A 19507-nucleotide genomic window follows, 5' to 3' on the forward strand; every position below is an offset into this window, starting at 1 on the left:
CACCAGTAATCATAAGATGATAGAAAATCTCAGAGTATATCTACTCAGAGTGATCCATAGAAGAACCGACATGGCTTAACAAGTTCCGAAGACAAATATTTAATTATTGGCAATGTTCAAGTGTCACATAGCTCGAAGTTTAAATTTGGGGATAAAGTACTGTATTGGAAAAACGAAAGTCGTTTGAAAACCCCCACTAGGTGGTTGTTTGACCATCCGAAGACATAAGAGAAACACTATAGTTTGGTTCAAGTGTATATTATTATATGTGCAACTGCAATGTATCGTCAATATTGTAGAATTGTTCAAGAAATTTGGAACACAAACCTCTAGAATTGAAATACCAAATACGCCGTAAAATATATAGAGCCAAATTTAGGACCAAATATAAGCTTCTGCTAAATTGTGCTATGGACTGAATCTCAAAATATATGAAATGATATTGATGTTTTCCCTAAATGATGGGTAGGTAAAATTTCTTGTGTTTAATGCTGCAGGAACCCGTTTTCCTGGGATCAAAATATCAAACAGGAAAAAATATATTACCTTATTACATATTACGTTAAGATGGTTGCAGTGGTTGATCCGAACATAATATGCAAACGAACATCCATTTAGCTTTTTAAGCAAAGGTATGTTTCATCAATGATCATTGCATGAACTGACTTGAATATTTTTTCTTAAACAGAAAACGAATCAACTAACAATGCTTTTTCGATTCTTCGTTGACGTTGACGTTGACATGTACTATTCTTTGTTAGTGGTAGCTGCTGAAACTGATCGATACTATTAAATAATTATTCAAACTTCCCAAGTCCATTTATTTACTTGCGTCAACGTTGGTAGCCAGCCCTATCCACTAATATGAGGTGCTGCTATTAAGCGACACATTATTTGTAGTCATTTGCTAAACTAAAAGTATTTTAAGTAAGATCAGGAAGGATTGGGTCCCCGGGACGGTCATCTTGGCAATGTTTACGTGATTGAAGGTTTCAAGTGGTGGAGGAAGTTGAAAGAAGTTGCATCGCTATCTTTCATATATGTCCTTAATATTTTTGGTATATCACTACCTACCAGTGCGATTGAAAAATCTTCACGTTAGGTATCTGATTTATTAAGGAAGGTTGTAGACTATGAAACAGCTATATCCCGTAACACGCCGGGGTGACTTCGCGGGTCACGTCGTTGTTCAATAAATTCAGTTTGTATCATTGATGTAAATGTATAGATATATATATTATGGTCGTGCGAAAAAACTATTGAACCAAATAAATCAGCACCATCTCTTAGAATACTCATGAACTACCACAGGCCACGAAGGAACTACGTTGTATGTTGTAGACTGGTGACGGATTATGAAGTTCTATCATAATGTCAAGACGGTGATACAAAGTTATCTCGTATGTCCGCCTGTATTTTTTTATAAGTTATGACAATATGGTGTCATTCTATTTGTTAAATAACATAGTCCATAAGTAATATAATTATTATAATGTTATAACCTAACGTTCTAATTGCCTTATCATTAGGTACGGTTTGGATATCGGAGTCATCTATTGCGTAGTTTGAAAACCTTCAGCTATCCAAACCTCAACGTCTAGTGTCCATGAATAATAATGAGCTCTGTCGTAACAGTTTTGATATATTATAAAAGATGGCGTTGTCTTTTGACTTAAATAACATACTTAACAATTAGCTTATAATATACGTTATACGATAACGCCACAGTCCAAAAAACTACAAGGAAATGTTATAAAACAAGTTTTATGCTTGCAAGACGTAGGTGATGCTATTTCTGTGGAATCCAATATGAATGAAGGTCTATAATAATAAAAAAAAATAGTAGTGTATTTAAAAATGCTTAGTGTGTGATGTGTTCGTATATTAAAGTGTATTTGTGATAGTATTGGTTTAAATAGAGTGCCTAATATGATGAATTAAACAACGATAATATGATAATATGAAAAAGTGGTTTGCTAAAGTAATGTTTGATTAAATTATTTGTAGAATTTCCAACCCGAGGTATTTTTTAGTAAAAAAGGAAATTAGGTATTAAGAGTTATAACAACATAGCAATCATTAAGTTCTAAGCTAAGTTAATTATATTATTACTATAGTATTGACATACACCTACATACTCGATAAGAGATAAGTATTATAAACTTCTAAAGAACTGAAAGGTTATCAAAATTTACCAGTGCATGGAATAATAATATTTATAAGCATTCCATTATAGTGTGATTACTAGCTAGCTTAACTCGACCGCTTTTTCCTTTGAGTTAGGTTAGATATGTTTATTATATTTTAATGTTGAATCCCCCCGGAACTTAGAAATAAAAATAATATAAAAATGTTAATGTATAGAAATGAAACGGTGTGTAAAGATTTTTAAAAAAAAATTAATAATTTGTACACATTTTATCATATTTTAGAAAACCTTAGACTTATGTTAAAAATTAATTTAAATTTTTTATCGTTCATGATATAATTTAAAGATTTAAATAAGTGTAATAAAATAAATCAATAGTTATTAATACTGATAGTTTTGGTACTGATCTTAAAGCTCGCACATACATGAATGTTATTATTATCAAATTATTTTTATAATAGTATTCGAAATCTACTAACGATAATGCTACTATAAGTAAAATGTTGAGTTTGACTAAATACATTCAAGTGAAGTTCTTTTCTCGATTGTCAGTATAAAAAAAATCATGCTTGTCGGGTAATTTTGCACAGATTTTATAAACAATCCTTTTTGGATACATTTCTTATGATGGCTAATGCTTGTGTACATTTAAACGCGAAAAGGCATATAAATAATAAATAAATAAATAAATACACTACGACAATACACACACCGCCATCTAGTCCCAAAGTAAGCGTAGCTTGTGTTTTTTTTGAATAAAATTTATTATTTTTATGAATAATATACATAAATACTTATAATATATGTATATTATAAATATTTATGTATATTATTCATAAACAACAAGAACATGAATGTTGTTCAGTGTCTGGGTGTTTATGAATAATATACATAAATACTTATAATATATGTATATTATTATACAAACATCTTCCAGTTGTGGGAATCGAACCCACGGCCTTGGACTCAGAAAGCAGGGTCGCTGCCCACTGCGCCAATCGGCCGTCATATGAAAGCACAATAATAAAAGTGTTCATTGTTTTAATTTTTCAAGAGGTCAAAAAACCAAATTGTTAATTTACTATTACATAGGTATATGAAGAAGATTTTATTACGCATTTACACATTCTTCATGTAAAATGTAAGTTTCTGTGCACAAAACTGGAAAAAAAAGTAGATTGATTGACTTGAAATTTTTAAAACAATGCCGCTGTACTAGTGTTTCTATATTTATTTATTTTGTAAATTCCTACGAAACGGAAGTTAACATTCGATTGACGCAAAGCGAATCGTGGTCGGGTTTAGCTAGTATTTTTTAAATAATAAACAAAATAATATTACTAAATGACAGCAAACTCTACTTTACTTTATAAATCAATAATTGTTGAAGTTTAAAACATGATGAGATTCCGAATGCAAGCAACATTAATAACAATTCAAAATTAAAACAGAATAGTAAAAAAAAAAAAATACAATTAATAGCTTTTTGAAATGGCAAAAATCGTACAAATCCTGTTAATATGTTTGGCATTACCATACAAAGTACAAAATACGCAATCACATAGTGTGCCAAGTTATGGACACGATTTTTGTAAAGGAAACGAAGAAATTCACTCCATCTACAGCCACTATTCAAGTATGGGATATACAGTTATTGTAAATAAAACGATGACAGCTTTTACTGACATAAAAGTAAAATTAGATTCTGGATCCACAATACTTCTGGTAAGTAGGTATAATTTAGGAAATAAAGAGAGACTTATTATAATTTATCTTAGTTATAAGAAAAAAAATTAATATAACAACAAACACTTCTTGACAAAATAATTAGACGTTCTTAAACAACTAGAAAGCAAGAAATAAATATTTCCTACAACATTTTAAGTCGGTGCCAAGTAAAATATGATATTACTACGTACAGTTATAGTTTGTATATGTTTTAAAGTACCTAACAAGGAAAGTACCTAGTAATTTGCTACATTTTACTTGGCACTGATTTAAAAATGTTGGAGAAAATATTTATTTCTTGCTTTTTAGTTGTTAAAAAAGTCGGAAGTTTTGCAATTATCTAAGTTAAAATAGCCAAATTTCAACTGCTCATACCTTTATTTACAAAATATTGCTTTTTCCGAGGCTGGGTTGATAATGGTTGAGGATACCTCTTAGCGCTTCACCATTAGCTTTTTGACGTGACAACGTCTTATAATTCGATGGAGCCGGCTGCACGCACGAAAAAACATGACGTATGCGGCGTTACATCGCTCTGAGGCGTTCCATTCAAGGCTTGAAGTGCAAGCGAGAGCGCGTAAAGAGCGGCAAAGATGCACAGTCGGCCTCCGCGTTCGACATCTGTCTCTCTCCTACTTGAGTGAGCGATGCGTCCGCGTGGACAGCTTCTTTACAATAATACATTTACATGTTTTCGGCAAGGATGAAGTGCAGTGAAAAGTGAATGTGGTGTCATTGTTTATAGCAACGATAATATCTATCAAACAAATAAATTTAAATATTCTTTTGAAAAATGCAATCATTCTATCAGTGTTTTCTTACGACGTTGTCACGTTCAACTATCGTCAGTAAGCCGACTTTACAGACAACCAATTTTTATTGTAACGAGCATAATTTGCTTAGCAGCCATTTAAAATAGTTGCAGAGCAAACCGTGTATTACTAATTATTGTAGTAGTTCCGGTGGCCATCCATGGTCTTCATCCAATTTAAAATTTCCAAAAGTACCATACGTTTTACATGACCATTTGTTGCATTTTGCAAGAAGATACTCAAGTTCCTGTAAAAAATACTCAAATTGCTGTAGGTATGTAATAATTGAAGAGTTTCTCCAGGATCCCTCTAATAAATGTTCACCAAATTAAAAAAGGGACCACCTCTGAGGTACAATGTACCAAACAAAAAGATAATCATGAGAATCGGTTTATGATTGGCGAGTTACAAATATAACAAAAAAACATGCCGTTGAATTGAGAACCTTCTCCTTTTCTTAAAGGCGGTTTAAAATGTGAATGTTTACTATCAATACTTATATTTGAAAATAAAAATGTAAAAGTTTATTTGTTTGTTTGATATTTATTTTCGTCAACCCGTCTTGAAAATGGACCAAGGATAATTTACCCGAGGAATTAAAAAACCGCTATATAAGTGGGCTTATAAAAGAAAAAATTTTGAAACTTTAAGTATATTTACCAATATTCCTAATATTTCAGGAAGACGAATCAAGATTCTCCGCTGAAACGGATACCATCAATAATATTTTTAGTATCATTATTACCAAAGATGTTGAAAAATTTTCATTTACGGTAAAAGGTCGATATGCGCCAAATCATCCCCCTTATATTATAAGTTTAAAAATTAATGGCGTGGAAAATTGCAAGGAACCTGACCGGGTAAGAATATATAATATAATAATATAATATAATATAATAGCAATAATGCCGACTGAAAAAATTATAGTCAGCGTAGTGTTTATTGAAAATAATTGAGTATTAAATCGAATCAAATTTTGTCGAAGCAAAAATAAATCATGTACTACGATAAATATACGTTGTTGAAGTGATCACTTCGCATGGCATTATAGCCAATTTGCCTGATCACCAGATACGTGGTCCAGCATTGAGGAACTTGATTGAAGCTCGCCATTTACTTGAGTCTGAGCTCAAGCAACGCAGAAACTTAGTCGTTATTAACAACTGAATACTTACTCGGCTAAGCAGTTCATTGAAGCAGACTCACTTCAATTTGGATTGAGGGTGAATAATTTATAATTTTAAGTATATTTCAGACGTATTTTCAACACAATGATTTAGGATATGCAAAACTGTTTGATAAAGCACCAGATAAATTTTGCGGAAGGCGAAGAATCAATAGACGATACACAGAACTAATCGTTAGTGGATCTGCAACACAAGCTGGGGATTGGCCTTGGCATGCTGCTATAATGAGACTTAATAAATCTACTCTAAAATACATATGTGGAGGAACACTTATTTCCAAATACGTTGTTTTAACTGGTAAATCAAATTCTTATATTCTTTGCTTAATGACATCGGTTCTATGTTAATTTTTTATCACAATCTAATCAAAAATCGTATAGAGATACTGACATCTTTTAATGATTTGTTTATGAAGAAGATGTTAAACATGACTTTTAACACCCGGACAATCGATATAAAAATAAATCAGCTGTAATTAGTCCAAATGACAACACAAAATTAAAACCTCTCCATTGCAAACGAAGATGAGTAGCTACTCGTCCTTAGAGGTTTGCTTATCAGTCTTACTACAAGCAGCTCATCAAACCCACAAAGCTTAGGTTTGAGTTTCATAGGCTGACTGACGTTCTCCCCGATATCTTCAAGCACTCAATAAAAAGGCATTTGTAGATCTCTATCCTTGATAAGACTTCGTAAGTCTTCATAAGCCTTAATATGTCTCTCTATTTTCTCCCCCAGAGTAAAGTTATAGCTTCTACTCTAGTGAAAGTTATAAACAGTCCTATAAATATAGCTGTGGCCCTTATTTTTATAGATCGGTGTAATGGGGTTAGATCTCCAGCTCACTAGATATAGTTTGCTAACTAGACATAGTTAATTAACATTAAATTACTGAGCTTTATTAATAAACAGGTTTTAATAGGTTTTGTTTACTATTCGTAAACTACCCTCATTTGCTTAGATATTTCTTCCATTTGTTGAATGTCTATTGTGTCTAGTAGTGTGGACTACTTTATTATTATTATCTCATTTTAGTTATCTTACATACAACATAGTTTAATGAAACCTTAACCAAACTCATAACATGAAGATATATGTTCGGATAATATGACGTTTAATCTTATTGTATAGCAGCCCACTGCGCAGCCATAAATGGTGTACCTGTGAATCCAGAAATTATGCAAGTAGTATTGGGAAAACATTCTTTACTCGCAAAAGATGTAGCACTTCAAGAAAAAGATGTTGGTAACAAGTATTGATTATTTTTAGTTTTTAACGATCAAATGCTATTAAGTCATTGCATGGACTAGCTTATACTACAGAGATTTTCTTTTAATGTTTGTTGTATGGACAAACTTCACTAAAAACTATGAAAATCACATTAATTACTAAATAATAGTAATCATAAAGATTTTTTAACTGGCAAGGCTGTGGTTTCGATTCCAATTTCCACTTCCGATTTTTCAGTGGCTGGGTGTTTGTGGGTGTTAGTATTTATAACTATTACTCATAAAAAAAAACATCAGTCATCTTAGTACGCATAACACAAGCTACGCTTATTTTGGAGTTATATGGCGATAAATATTGTCGTAGTATATTTATTTTAGTTATTATCACTTTTTTAAGTATATGTTTTTGCTTCTAATCAAAGTGCTTAATTAAATAATTACACCTTTTTAATATTTTCAAATCAAAATAAATTTCAGATCTTCAAAGTGATAGTTCATGATGAATTCAAGTACAAAACCCTCGCAAATGATATTGCTTTATTAAAATTTACCACTGAAGCTATTTTCAATAACTACGTTCAACCGGCGTGTTTGTGGTTTAACGGAATTTACGATCATCTTGGCTCCTATGAAGTTAATGGAACAGTAAGTAGTACATTTATAAATAGGCTCTTACTTTAGTAACTTCCGATGGTTTCAAATAGCAACCTAAAAGATCACAAAATAAGTTTTTAAAGAAAGAAACCAAGATAAAGTTTTTTATTAGGACCTATTTTAACATACAACCTATTACAGCAACGAAACTGATCTTATAATGGTCAACCACTCAGCATCAGCTGCAACAAGCAGCAGCGCTGGTTTTCAGTGAGAACCTGATAATGGGTGAAATCACGGACGTAACAACTTAATAACTATATAAATTTACTATAATACCACTACCACTGTAATATATATTAAACTCTTTTAAAATTAAAAATATCTTATAAATAATAATAGTCAGAGATAATAAAAGGTAGAGATAACAATTTTAGTACACGCTAGTAACAAGTGCTGGAACATAAAATAAAAAAACTTACATACATAAATAAGATACATTTTGTAGTGCTAAAAGGTATATTTTCAAATTAGATTTAAACATAGTTTTCTATATTTCTTTTATAGAAAAGAAAAAATATTGATCATTCAACTTTAATCTAGTTAGAACCACCTTTAGCCATGTTATCACATATGCTTGTTAAAACTTACAGTTATGTTTGAAAGTTTGGAGTGAAATTGCTTATAAATTATGAAATACTTCTTTACGCCTTTTGACTAATTTTCATGCCTCTTACAGGTAGTTGGGTGGGGTTTTGATAGTACAGATACTCTTTCTTTAAGTCTAAAATCGGCTGATATGCCACAACATGCAGATTATACGTGTATCCAATTTGATCCCATTTTCTATACCAATTTATTAAATGGCAAAAAATTCTGTGGTGGAAACCGAAACGGTAAGGGTGTTTAGCAACTTGTTTTATATCTCATTGTTAGATAAGTTTCTCACATATAAATCATTATCATTAACAGTGGCGTGCACTTCATACATGCACAATAGCAGTGCTTACCCTAAAACTGATATATATCTTGTAGGAGGAGAATTGTTGCCATTTATGCAATTTTCCTACTATATGCATACCATGGTAAGAATCATTAATATAAACTCATCATGGCACATGACAGATCACAGTTCATTTCTCAGAGAAGCCGTAGCACGCAGGCCATGTGTGGATTGTTACACTTCACACGCCTTGGGAACATTATGATGTCCGAAAAGTGAGAAGTGCGTCTTGAGCATCTAATTCTGTCTCCCGCAAACTTTGGCCGAAGTCTGACCCACTTGGCTGTAACCACTTTTTGTCTTCAAAGTAAACAAATATATTGAAATAGAAATTAAGAACAGCCCACCAACCTGCATTGGAGAATCATGGTGGATCAATACTCTTAGTAACTTTTCTATGAGTGAGTATGCTCCGCAGTGGGATATTAATTAACTGAGAATGAGGATGAAATTAATAACAGGGAATGATAAGTTTCAAATTTGCATTCATTTTATGAATCGTGCCATTTGGTGATGGCGGAACAGAAAACAGTTATCACCACCCTTCCTCTTCCCGCGGGTATCCTACGACGTGACTAAGGGAATGGAATGGGAAGCTGGCACACAGCAACCTCGGTGCTCTCATGGTTTACTAAACCATTTGCCCAGCATTGTGATTATCAGTGGCGTGCATAGAGGGTATGCACAGGGTATGCAAATTATATAAAATGAAGAAAATCTCCAGCACGAGTTATATCAAACTTAAGTATAGGCATTGTAAGAGTTACAAAAAGCTTACTCTTAAGTATTTATAGCTCGTATTGGAGATCTACTTAATTTTATATCATCTGCATACCCTGTGCATACCCTCTATGCACGTCAATGGTGATTATGGGCAGACCATCCCATTGGAAAAATCCTTTTTGTTGTGGAGGCTATTGCCTGTAACAGTCCACTACTGGAGTTAGCAATAGATGATGATGATGATTCATTTTATGTTATAGGAACAGCAGCGTGTAATGGTGATAGTGGCGGTGGATTTATGGTATTTGTACAAGATGACTTAAGTACACAATACTATAACAAAGACTACATCGATGGTGCATGGTATGTTAAAGGCATAGTGTCAGTCAGCTTAGCAAGATATGATGCGTCCATCTGTGATCCAAACGCTTATACAGTGTTTACTGATGTCGCAGTATACAGGGACTGGGTATTGGATCATATGAACTAAGATAAATTGTTTCAAATTCTGTTGTACATTATAAACAAACTAATTAAAAGTTACAAAACATATAAATATATTAATAAAGTTTTATTTGTGTTCATTGAACTTTGAAACGATTTCCAAGCTGACATAAGCTAACATAGCTTGTTTATTTGTAAACTAGAAACATTTAAAGTTTATAATATTTCTGCCATTTGTTAGAAAGACATTACCACTCTTATATTTATAAGATATTCTCATGTGTAATGTCATACTATATCAAAAACTTTTTATTGCACATGACAGATAGATAAAAGATAGATAGATAAATATATAAAATGTTGCATACTACTACTGAAATCAAGGTGAAATGGGATTCCGGATCTGCAATTTATTTTAATGGAAGGGTCATGTGTATGAAATGTTAAAACCGGACGTGATAGATTAAAATTATGTTAAAGGAACACGTAAGAAGTACCTAGAGTACGGATATTTTAACAAAAACATTGAACTTAGATTTTATAGAAAGTCTTTATTGCACATACAGAAAAAAACAAATTGAACAAAACAATAGTTAAATTAAAATATATGCGCAAATGCGGCCTTATCGCTTGAAGCGATCTCCTCCAGACAACCTTTGGTTGATGAAGCATGTTTAGTACGGAAAATGGGATAGTGCAACATTCAATTTTAAAATAAATAATTGATATACATAACATACACTTTACATACTAATACTGCATAATATATAGATAAATCATATATATGAGTATATGTATTATATATATATATATATATATAAATACATATTTTACTACATGATGGATAGGAAATGGTCTTTTACGCGCGATTTAAAGATATTTAGACATTTAGACATTTAGACTGTCTTATTTATCTTGGTAACTCATTCCAAAGGTTAACCACCTTTACCCTAAAAGAATTGCCATACACCAATACACGCCTGGCAGAAACCTGTAAATTGTTGTCATTATTAGCTCTCAGATTTAAGTAAACATTGCTACCAAGAAAGGTGAATCGCTCTTTTAAGTAAGGCGGAGTTTGAGGATAATATAAGATTGAATAAAGGAGAGAATGAGCGGGAAAGTTTCTACGGGAACGAATTGATAGCCACTTTAATTGAGCACGATATTGGGACACATGAACAAACTTACGTATACCAAATATGAAACGTATACATAAGTTTACTTTATAATTATATATTAATCAACTAAACACACTGATCTACAGCATATTATATATTTAATGTTTAATTCGTAGAGATATCCAAATAATAATTCTCCAGCTATAAAAACGAACTCGGCAAAACAACAAATTAATATCAAGTTGTCGTTAGCAGAATCTTGTTGTCTTAAAATTTTGTCATTTATTGCTAAAATATTATAATTGAGATGTAAATGACCTTTAAATAATCACCAACCTTTTAATAATCATTTAAAGCGACACCTAAGATCATAACTCTTGGAAAAGTATTTAAAAATAATAGTATAAATAATTCTTACATAAATATTTTGAACATCAAGTTTTTAACCGGCTTTAAATGAGAAGAAGATAATATTTATTGTATATATATAATTTTTCTAGTTTCGTCAAGTTAGAAAAAAAAAGTAACGGTACACCTTTTTTAAATTAATAACGGTTCATTCAAAACGGTGTAAATAATAATCGTAGGTCACCCATGTGGGCCAATCCAATCAAATCTGCAATGGCTGGTTCTTTGCATGATTGTACCATACGGTCTGCAAATAAGGAGAATTGCAACAACTGCCACAAACACTGTCCCAACGTGATGACCACGACCACTCTGGCAAGAGTGTTACCACAAAGAAGAAGAAGCGTTAATCTAAGCCATGTCTCTCTTCGTGTTTAATTTAACCAACAACCTCTGAGATGAGCTGTATAAGTGTATAGGTTTAGTTTAGATTGGCGCAGTTTGCAGCGACCCTGCTTCTGAGTCCAAGCCCGTGAGTTCGAATCCCACAACTGGAAAATGTTTGTGTGATGAGCATGAATATTTTTCAGTGTCTAGGTGTTTATATTATATTATAAGTATTTACGTATATTATTCATAAATACATATTCATCAGTCATCTCAGTACCCATTACACAAGCTACGTTTACTTTGGGGCTAGACGGCGATGTGTGCGTTGTCGTAGTATATAAATAAAAGTTTATGTCGTAGTATATATATAAAAGTTTATCCACACATTCAAATATCTACAGTTACTTCACAAACATTCACATTTATTTATTTATTATTTAATTATATATCCTCAACTTACGCCCAGCACCACAGGAGTTTACCTAATTTACAAGCTTATATTAATATATTTTTTTGCATACCGTTATCAAATACATTATAAACTGAATTATATAACCGATACTTATACTAAATAACGTTTCTATATCAAACATACCACAGAGCAACATTTGTGAGTTCAGTGTGATACAATATATTGAACAGAATTCCAATGACTGAAAATATTTTTAAATCCGATGGAAATTTCTTTCTATAAAGAAAGCTATCGAATCAGTCCTATGAATGACTTCGTTTCAATTGTACCATTTTTTAATGATTTTTACCGCCGTATTTTCTTGTCTTAATAATTACATATTGTTCTAATCACAGTTTTTATAAATACAACCAAGGCCAGGCCCAACAAGGGAATGTTAGAGATACGCCCTACAAAGTGACCATCAACCTGTCACGTGTCAAGCCTCATCTCATGTCATAATTAACAGGGATCCGCAAGGATCTGGAAAGACCTTCCAGCTTCAATTTTCGTGGTACCTATAATATGAGTACCTTCAAATCAAGAGTGAAGAGGAATCTTCTAGACAAGCGCTCTTCACCTTAGGCTGCATCATCACGCTTGACTGCAATCACACATCAAGTGTGATTGCAGTCAAGCGCTCGTCTATAAACATAAAGAAAAAAAATCATTATATAAATCCATTACTGGCCCACTACAGCGCGCGGGTCTCATTAGAAGGAGTTAAGGCCACCAGCAGGGCTAGCACGGGCGGAGGATAATAATTATATCCTCCGATTATATCCCCTGACAAGAGATATAACTAACGTGCCCACCTGCTAAAGCACTGGAACATGGAATAGGAGAAGTTTACCCCCGTTTATTAATACACATATATTATTTAGATATTATTTCCACTTGTGCGCCAGTGCTCTGAGAGTTGATAAAGCTGTGGGAGAAGATAAATTTATATCCTTTCCCCGGGGATATATTTGTCTCGTGCCCATCCTAGCCGTGCAGGCTGGCCCATTGCTGATTGGTGGACTCCACACACTTTTGGAAACATTATGCAGGACTCTCAGGAATGCAAGTCCCCTCACCTGTTTTATTTAACCTTTGAAATAAGTGATATTTTAATAGCTTAAATAAACATACTGAACTAATAAAAGTGAGAGATACGCGCTGGGGTTACGAACTCGGACCCCCGAAAGTGAAATCGGTGTCCTACCCACTGTACTTTCACAGCTTCCCCTCATGTGCTTTATATTTATTACACCGACAACTACAACCTTCATACCGGAATACAACGATGCTGCTTAGCGGCAAAAATAAGTATGGCCATAGTATTTCCCTGCATGAGCTCTGTCCCAAAAAGCTCGTTGTTTTGTGCATCTCTCTTTATTTGTTTCCTTGATTGTTAATGCTCTCTCTCTCCCTCTCCCTCTCTCTTTCTCTCTCTCTCTCTCTCTCTCTCTCTCTCTCTCTCTCTCTCTCTCTCTGAGTAGTATAGATATATACTTGGGCACAGATATTTATTTCATCACCTATGAGAGAGGAGGCCCATGGCCAGGGAAACAATAAGAGACGGGATGATGATGTTGTTTATAAAAAATCTGTAACTTTAAAAGGCCTATCTTGACTGACTGGCAGATATCATAAAACCCAAACCACTGTAATTATGAAAGTATTATATTAACAAATACTACTTTTCGGGTCAGTTATATTTTTGAATTTCTCAAAACGAACACACTTTTTTACCTATAAGAATCGAACCCAGGACCTTATGATTCGAACAAGCTTACAACAAGACGAACGAGACCGGCCTCAACAAATCAATCAATAGCCATCAGCCTGATGTATTTAAATCAAGCATTTTATAGAAATAGTTTAATAACGACATTAGAGTCATCTCATCATTCTACCTACGCATTACCTGCCCATAAGGGTTTAGGCCGTCCGTAGTTCACTACTGCTTTGCTGCTGATTGGCGGTCTTCATACGCTTTTGAGAGCAATATGGAGTACTCTCAGGCATGCAGGTTTCCTCACGATGTTTTCCTTCACCGTTAAAGCAAGTGATATTCGAATTGCTCAAAACGCAAATAACTTGGAAACATTAGAGGTGCGTTCTGGGATTTGAACTCGACCCCCCGAAAGTGAAACCGAAGTCCTCGCTATTATGCTTTCTCAGCTGACGTTAGAGTGGCTTGTACAAATTTAATTGCAAGAATTCTTGTATGATGTGCCCCTTATCCATTTTTCAATTAATTAAACAGATTCGTTCTGAAATTACTCTACTATTAGTATATAGAGAGGATGAAATATATTATGGGTTCAAAGGTAAAGGTAATTAAACAGTTCCAGTTCATAAAATAAAATATATCTCTTTAGGTTTAAGACTTATTAAGTAATTTATTTTATCATAAATGCATGTCAAAATTTCAACTTTATTTAAAAATAATATCTATTAATAATTATATAATTACTAATTTTAATTCCGTAGAAGTAAAGTTAACTTTTAATTTATCAAATGGCGATCTATCCAGTCTTTGTATTTCTCCACGTCAGTGAATACAATATATTGTTGGGGATCACAGGCTGGTGAATCGCGTCGAGGGACAGTTAACGAAACTATGCCTCTGACATACCACGCACCGGGAGCTAAAGGACTAGAATCTGTTACATCATCCGGAATGAAGATTTGGAAGGCACTGCCGCTGTCGCCATTACAATTTGGTGCACCTGAAATTTTAATACGTGAATACAAATGTTTTTAAAATCAAAAGCTCTATACAAGATTAAATCAAAACACCAACTTGCAGTTCCTATCATTTAAACTAACAACTTTTACTTGTTCACTTTTTTAAAGTGACATTACACTGTGGAAACAATGATAGGTGATTCGACTACGTCGCGTAGTCGGATCTGTGACCGCACGCTGGACTCGTGGTTCGCGCGCTTTTGCGGATGTTACATTACAGCGTAGTAACAACTAGAGTATCCACGTGAAATATTGAATATTTCACAAATTATAGAGTAAAAAAAAAGTCGTAAGTCGTTAGTTTTAATGTGAACAACTACAGGCCGAGCGCTTTCTGCTATTTTCTATTTAACCCTGAATAATACTCCCTAAAAACTAGTTTACAAAGTTATTTTTAGTTGACATTTGTAATTAATAACTTCTTCCATTTTTGTACTCCACACCATACAGTTTCTCCAGCGTTTCGCGGATTATAGCAAATAACCCTAAATGTAAAAGGTTATATCTTGGAATTCCGCAAAATAACTCCTGCTTCTTTCCAATATTTAAAAAACATAGTGTCGAATTGAGAGCCTCCACCTTATTTTAAGCCGGTTAATAATGCATATACCCAAAAAGGTTAACATAAGGTGGTTAGTCCTAAAAATATGCTTAAACTAGAACGAGTGTGTCTTTTGAAGAATTCATGTGCTGACCCTATAAAGTGTGGATAGCAGCAAAATTCTTCTTGCCGTTACTAAATGTACTTGTCAATTTCACTGGCGCAGCGGTGAGCGCTGCGGTTTTAAGTCGGAGGTCCTGGGTTCGATGCCCAGCAGGTAAAATTAGGAAATCGATAATTTCTGTTTTATGGTCTGCTCTGGTGAGAGGGTTTAGCCGTAGCTAGATACCAACCTTCTGACAAAACGGTGCCGTACAGTGATTAAGCCTTACCTTATCATTTTAATATGACTACTAAATCTCTAACAGGCAGTGCTTTGCATACAGGGTATACCCAAATATGCACTTAGCAGATGATTTATAATGGAAAAAATATCCAGTACGAGTTATGATTAACTTAAAGCCTGCTCTTAAGTTTTCCAAAACGGGTAATGGAGATTTTTTCCATCTTTGTCTGCATCATCACTTACCAGCATGTGAAACAGCAGTCAAGGGCTGACTTGTAGTGGAATAAGAAAGGTACTACTGACTCTTACGTGTATACAGAATAAGCCTCTTAAACTTATTAGTACCGTCCTTGACCTCTTTTATACTGTTCAATGAAACTGTTCCTAATAGATAATCTAACATTCATGTTATTTTTACGATAACTATTGCACGTACCTATTTCCTGGACACTGCCTGTCTTTCCCTCTCGCACTCCGTAACCAGCGCAAAACTTATTACTGTTGAGAATAGTAGAAAACACACGAGGGTTACTTTTCAGGCATGTTCTTTCAGTAACCATGGGGAGCTGTATTTGTTGGAGATGGGGTGACCAAGAGTCAGTAGTGTCGAAACCCCAGCCTACTAGCTGTAATAATGAAAAATTAAGTGAATAATTGGTTGCTTTAGATCTACGTAATCTATACTTTCTATACTTATATTATAAAGGCTGTGGGTTCGATTTTCACAACTGGAAAATGTTTGTGAACATGAATGTTTTTCAGTGTCTGGGTGTTTATCTGTATATAATAAGTATTTTATGTGTATTCATTTCAATATGCATCAGCTATCTCAGTACGCATAACACAAGCTACGCTTACTTTAGGCTAGATGGTGATGATTGTTGTACAATATATTAGTTATATATTATATACATAATATTGGTTGAGTAACATCGTTTATCTGTGAAAAATGCACGCTGATGTTATCTCTTACAACAGAATAACGACTTTATACACTAAAATGGTTGAATGGATTTTGAAAAAATTGTATTATAGTATCCTATATACCTCGGAATAATCACATAAATACATTTTTATATATATTTTCAATTCAAAAGTTAGTTGGTAGCTTTTACTTCTTTCACATGTTAACTACATGTAGTTAGCAGACGAGGTCAAAGCCACGTGCAGAAATAGCAATTAATAAAACTTACTGTTCCAAAAACTTCACCAACAGGTGTTTTGTCTAACGCCTTATTGTACCATAAGCATGCAGGTTGTATCAAATCACTGAATACTACGTTGCTCTTTAATTTCAGTAATGAGACATCATTGTCTAAATTCTGGTACCCGAATTTTTCATGGATAAATATTTTCTGTACCTGTAAAGTAAAACGTACTTGGAATAACTTTAATTAATTTTTAATGTAAAAAATGCTAGCGTTTGTGACAGGAGAGCGTCTGCCTACTAAGTCCGCGTCTTATAAATATATTAAGATATTTACTAGTGGAAGTAAAAAGCTTTTGTAATTTGTCGTTGTGTGTGTGTGATTGGTCACTAAAAAAATTACTACTTTTCACGCACTTCTTTTTAGACCAATCAAAAAGTTTCACTGGCAAATGAACGGCAAAGAGAATATAATTAAGATTTAAGGAGAAGATAGAGAAAAATTAAGGCAGATTATATATATAGATGTAGCAGATTAATAAAAAAAGTTATGAATAGTCAATACTGGGTTTGATCCATCCAAATTCAGAAGTGGGATTTGATCGGTAGAATTACATATTAAGTTTAATATGGCTCTAGTCCTTGATTTATATAATTTTATGACCATGATCCACGTTAATAACTTGAAATAAATAAAATTGATATATTATAGGAATAATTCTTTTATTTACACTACTCTATGATCGCTTCTAGTATAAGCGACAGTAAAAATATTCTAAGCACAAAGGACAGTTCTGCCAATCATTATAGTTAATAGTTAGTAGCTCGCGAACAAAACGCAATATCTCGTGAAGCGACACTACAGCGGCCGCATAAGCTGCGTCTTAATATCTTTTAGTTAGGTATAAGTTACTATTTAGATTCTTGGATTGAATCTAAATAGTACCGTTATCAAAGTGAGTAAAACTTACTACTCTTTGTTGAGATCCTTCGTCTCCTCCAACCAAATTAAATTTTCCAAGGAACACACTCAGGGTCTCTGGCACAAGTGGTGTACCTTCGAGAGATGTGCATTGTGCAGCTGTAAATAAAACATAATGAGCCTGTAGGTTTTAGCATTGCCAATAAATGAAATCTATAAGAATATTGTTTATGAGAAATAATCACCTGTTAGTACAAAGTTATTTGATATGAGAGTTCCACCGCAGATATACTTAATTTCTGTGTTGTCGTGCTGATATATAGCTGTGTGCCATGGCCAGTCACCTGGTTTTGTGGAAGTAGCATTTTGTAAAAACTTAGTGGTTGCTACTTTCCGTCTTCCACAGGACTCTATAGACTTGACGCTTTGTGCATAGTTATTATTCTCCCAAGACCCACTGTCGATGTGTCTCTGCAACGATTTAAATAAAGAATTCTTTTATTTCATACCTTAAATATGTAACAACAAGTAGTTGAGCAATAAAATTTAATATATAAAATAATTTATATTAAGACATATATATAGAGCAATTTAGAAAATTGTTCCTAGCATAATTAATAATCAATACTTAGAGTTGCTTTATAGTTTTTGCGACTGATTATAAAATAACTACCTATTGCAATTGCAATTTTTGTTATTTTTGTAACTAAAATACATCAACAGCCATTAAATAAAAGTAAATAATGAATATCGGTTTATAAGAGAAAATTGTGATAAACTACATATTTGGTTTTTGCCTATTAATATACTAACAATTATTACGATACTAAATAAATCTGTGATGTCATGTTATAGATTTAGTAGCACGTAGTTGTCAAATTCAGAATTCCCAAATTGGGAATCGAATCCTAGACCTCACAGCAGTGACCACTAAGCCAGCGAGGTTGCTATAAAACATCTATACATATATACTGAACCCAAAATTGTGTTGCGTCCTAGTGTGTCCTGGGACGCGCGTCACGCTGTATATTTGGCACTACCAGTACGATTGAAAAAACTTAACGAACGGTATCTGATTTATTGAGGTAGGCGTAGAATATGTAGCAGTATACTGCGTTCCATAATTAACGCGGGCGAAGCCGCAGGGCACATTTAGTCTACGTAATATAAATTCACACCTATTCATATTTATCGCTATGAAAATTTCACCGTTTTCTATGAAAAAATATACAGAGATTAACTTACCAAAGATGGGTTCCGGCAAAATTCTTTATTATTTATAATTAAACTTTTGATTTGTGGTACGGTTTTAGATACTTGTCCTTTTACATCTAACATAATCCCCTCATGTAATTTGAATACGCGTACTTCAAATGTGTTCTTTTTCGTAGTGTATATTCTTGCAAAACTTGTATCCCTCTGCAACATAATTATATTATAGAATCATAACATAGAATCTACTCAAAAACAAAAATTTAAATTAAAAACAATCATTACAAATTGCAAACAATCATTCAAAAACAAAAATTTAAATTTCACTTTCTAATTTATGTAATGAAAATATGAATGTTATCTGCATTTTTGATAATACAATTCATGATAATGAATTTTTTTCCAAAAAGATTTAAACAGT

At 33.2% G+C, this 19507-nt stretch overlaps 3 protein-coding genes across 6 annotated transcripts in view; 2 read left to right on the top strand and 1 right to left on the bottom strand.

Annotated features, from left to right (window-relative positions):
• LOC120636990 overlaps positions 1–19507 on the top strand; it is a 350702-nt gene that overhangs the window by 130431 nt on the left and 200764 nt on the right. The gene's annotated exons all lie outside the window — the stretch shown is intronic.
• On the top strand, positions 1729–9967 carry LOC120637059 (chymotrypsin-C-like). Of its 4 annotated transcripts, none has more exons than XM_039908682.1 (8): positions 1729–2283; positions 3632–3874; positions 5370–5549; positions 5945–6173; positions 7008–7117; positions 7583–7750; positions 8439–8595; positions 9686–9967. In XM_039908682.1, the coding sequence occupies exons 2-8, from the start codon at positions 3641–3643 to the stop codon at positions 9913–9915; spliced, it is 1308 nt and encodes a 435-aa protein (XP_039764616.1). In that variant the 5' UTR covers positions 1729–2283; positions 3632–3640; the 3' UTR covers positions 9916–9967. The 4 variants fall into 4 exon arrangements, with proteins under 4 accessions (XP_039764616.1, XP_039764606.1, XP_039764598.1 ...); XM_039908672.1 differs by having other exon boundaries at positions 1729–1819; positions 3540–3874; XM_039908664.1 differs by lacking the exon at positions 1729–2283 and adding an exon at positions 2608–2696 and having other exon boundaries at positions 3501–3874.
• On the bottom strand, positions 14669–19212 carry LOC120630469 (serine protease gd-like). The gene is made up of 6 exons (XM_039899746.1): positions 19120–19212; positions 18120–18345; positions 17924–18033; positions 16999–17166; positions 16242–16431; positions 14669–14899 (listed from the first exon to the last, which is right to left on the bottom strand). Exons 1-6 carry the CDS (start codon positions 19210–19212, stop codon positions 14676–14678), a joined length of 1011 nt encoding a protein of 336 aa, XP_039755680.1. The 3' UTR covers positions 14669–14675.

The sequence above is a fragment of the Pararge aegeria genome, chromosome 1 (genome assembly GCF_905163445.1).
Source record: "Pararge aegeria chromosome 1, ilParAegt1.1, whole genome shotgun sequence".
NCBI lineage: Eukaryota > Metazoa > Arthropoda > Insecta > Lepidoptera > Nymphalidae > Pararge > Pararge aegeria.

Coding starts and splice junctions, on each gene's coding strand:
- LOC120637059 (XM_039908682.1), top strand. CDS start 3,641: ATGGCAAAAATCGTACAAATCCTGTTAATATGTTTGGCATTACCATAC. Junction 7,118..7,582: donor TAGCACTTCAAGAAAAAGAT/GTTGGTAACAAG, acceptor AATAAATTTCAG/ATCTTCAAAGTGATAGTTCA. Junction 7,751..8,438: donor CCTATGAAGTTAATGGAACA/GTAAGTAGTACA, acceptor TGCCTCTTACAG/GTAGTTGGGTGGGGTTTTGA.
- LOC120630469 (XM_039899746.1), bottom strand. CDS start 19,212: ATGTTAGATGTAAAAGGACAAGTATCTAAAACCGTACCACAAATCAAA. Junction 18,346..19,119: donor TTTGCCGGAACCCATCTTTG/GTAAGTTAATCT, acceptor AAATCGTTGCAG/AGACACATCGACAGTGGGTC. Junction 14,900..16,241: donor AGGCAGTGTCCAGGAAATAG/GTACGTGCAATA, acceptor TTAAAATTTCAG/GTGCACCAAATTGTAATGGC.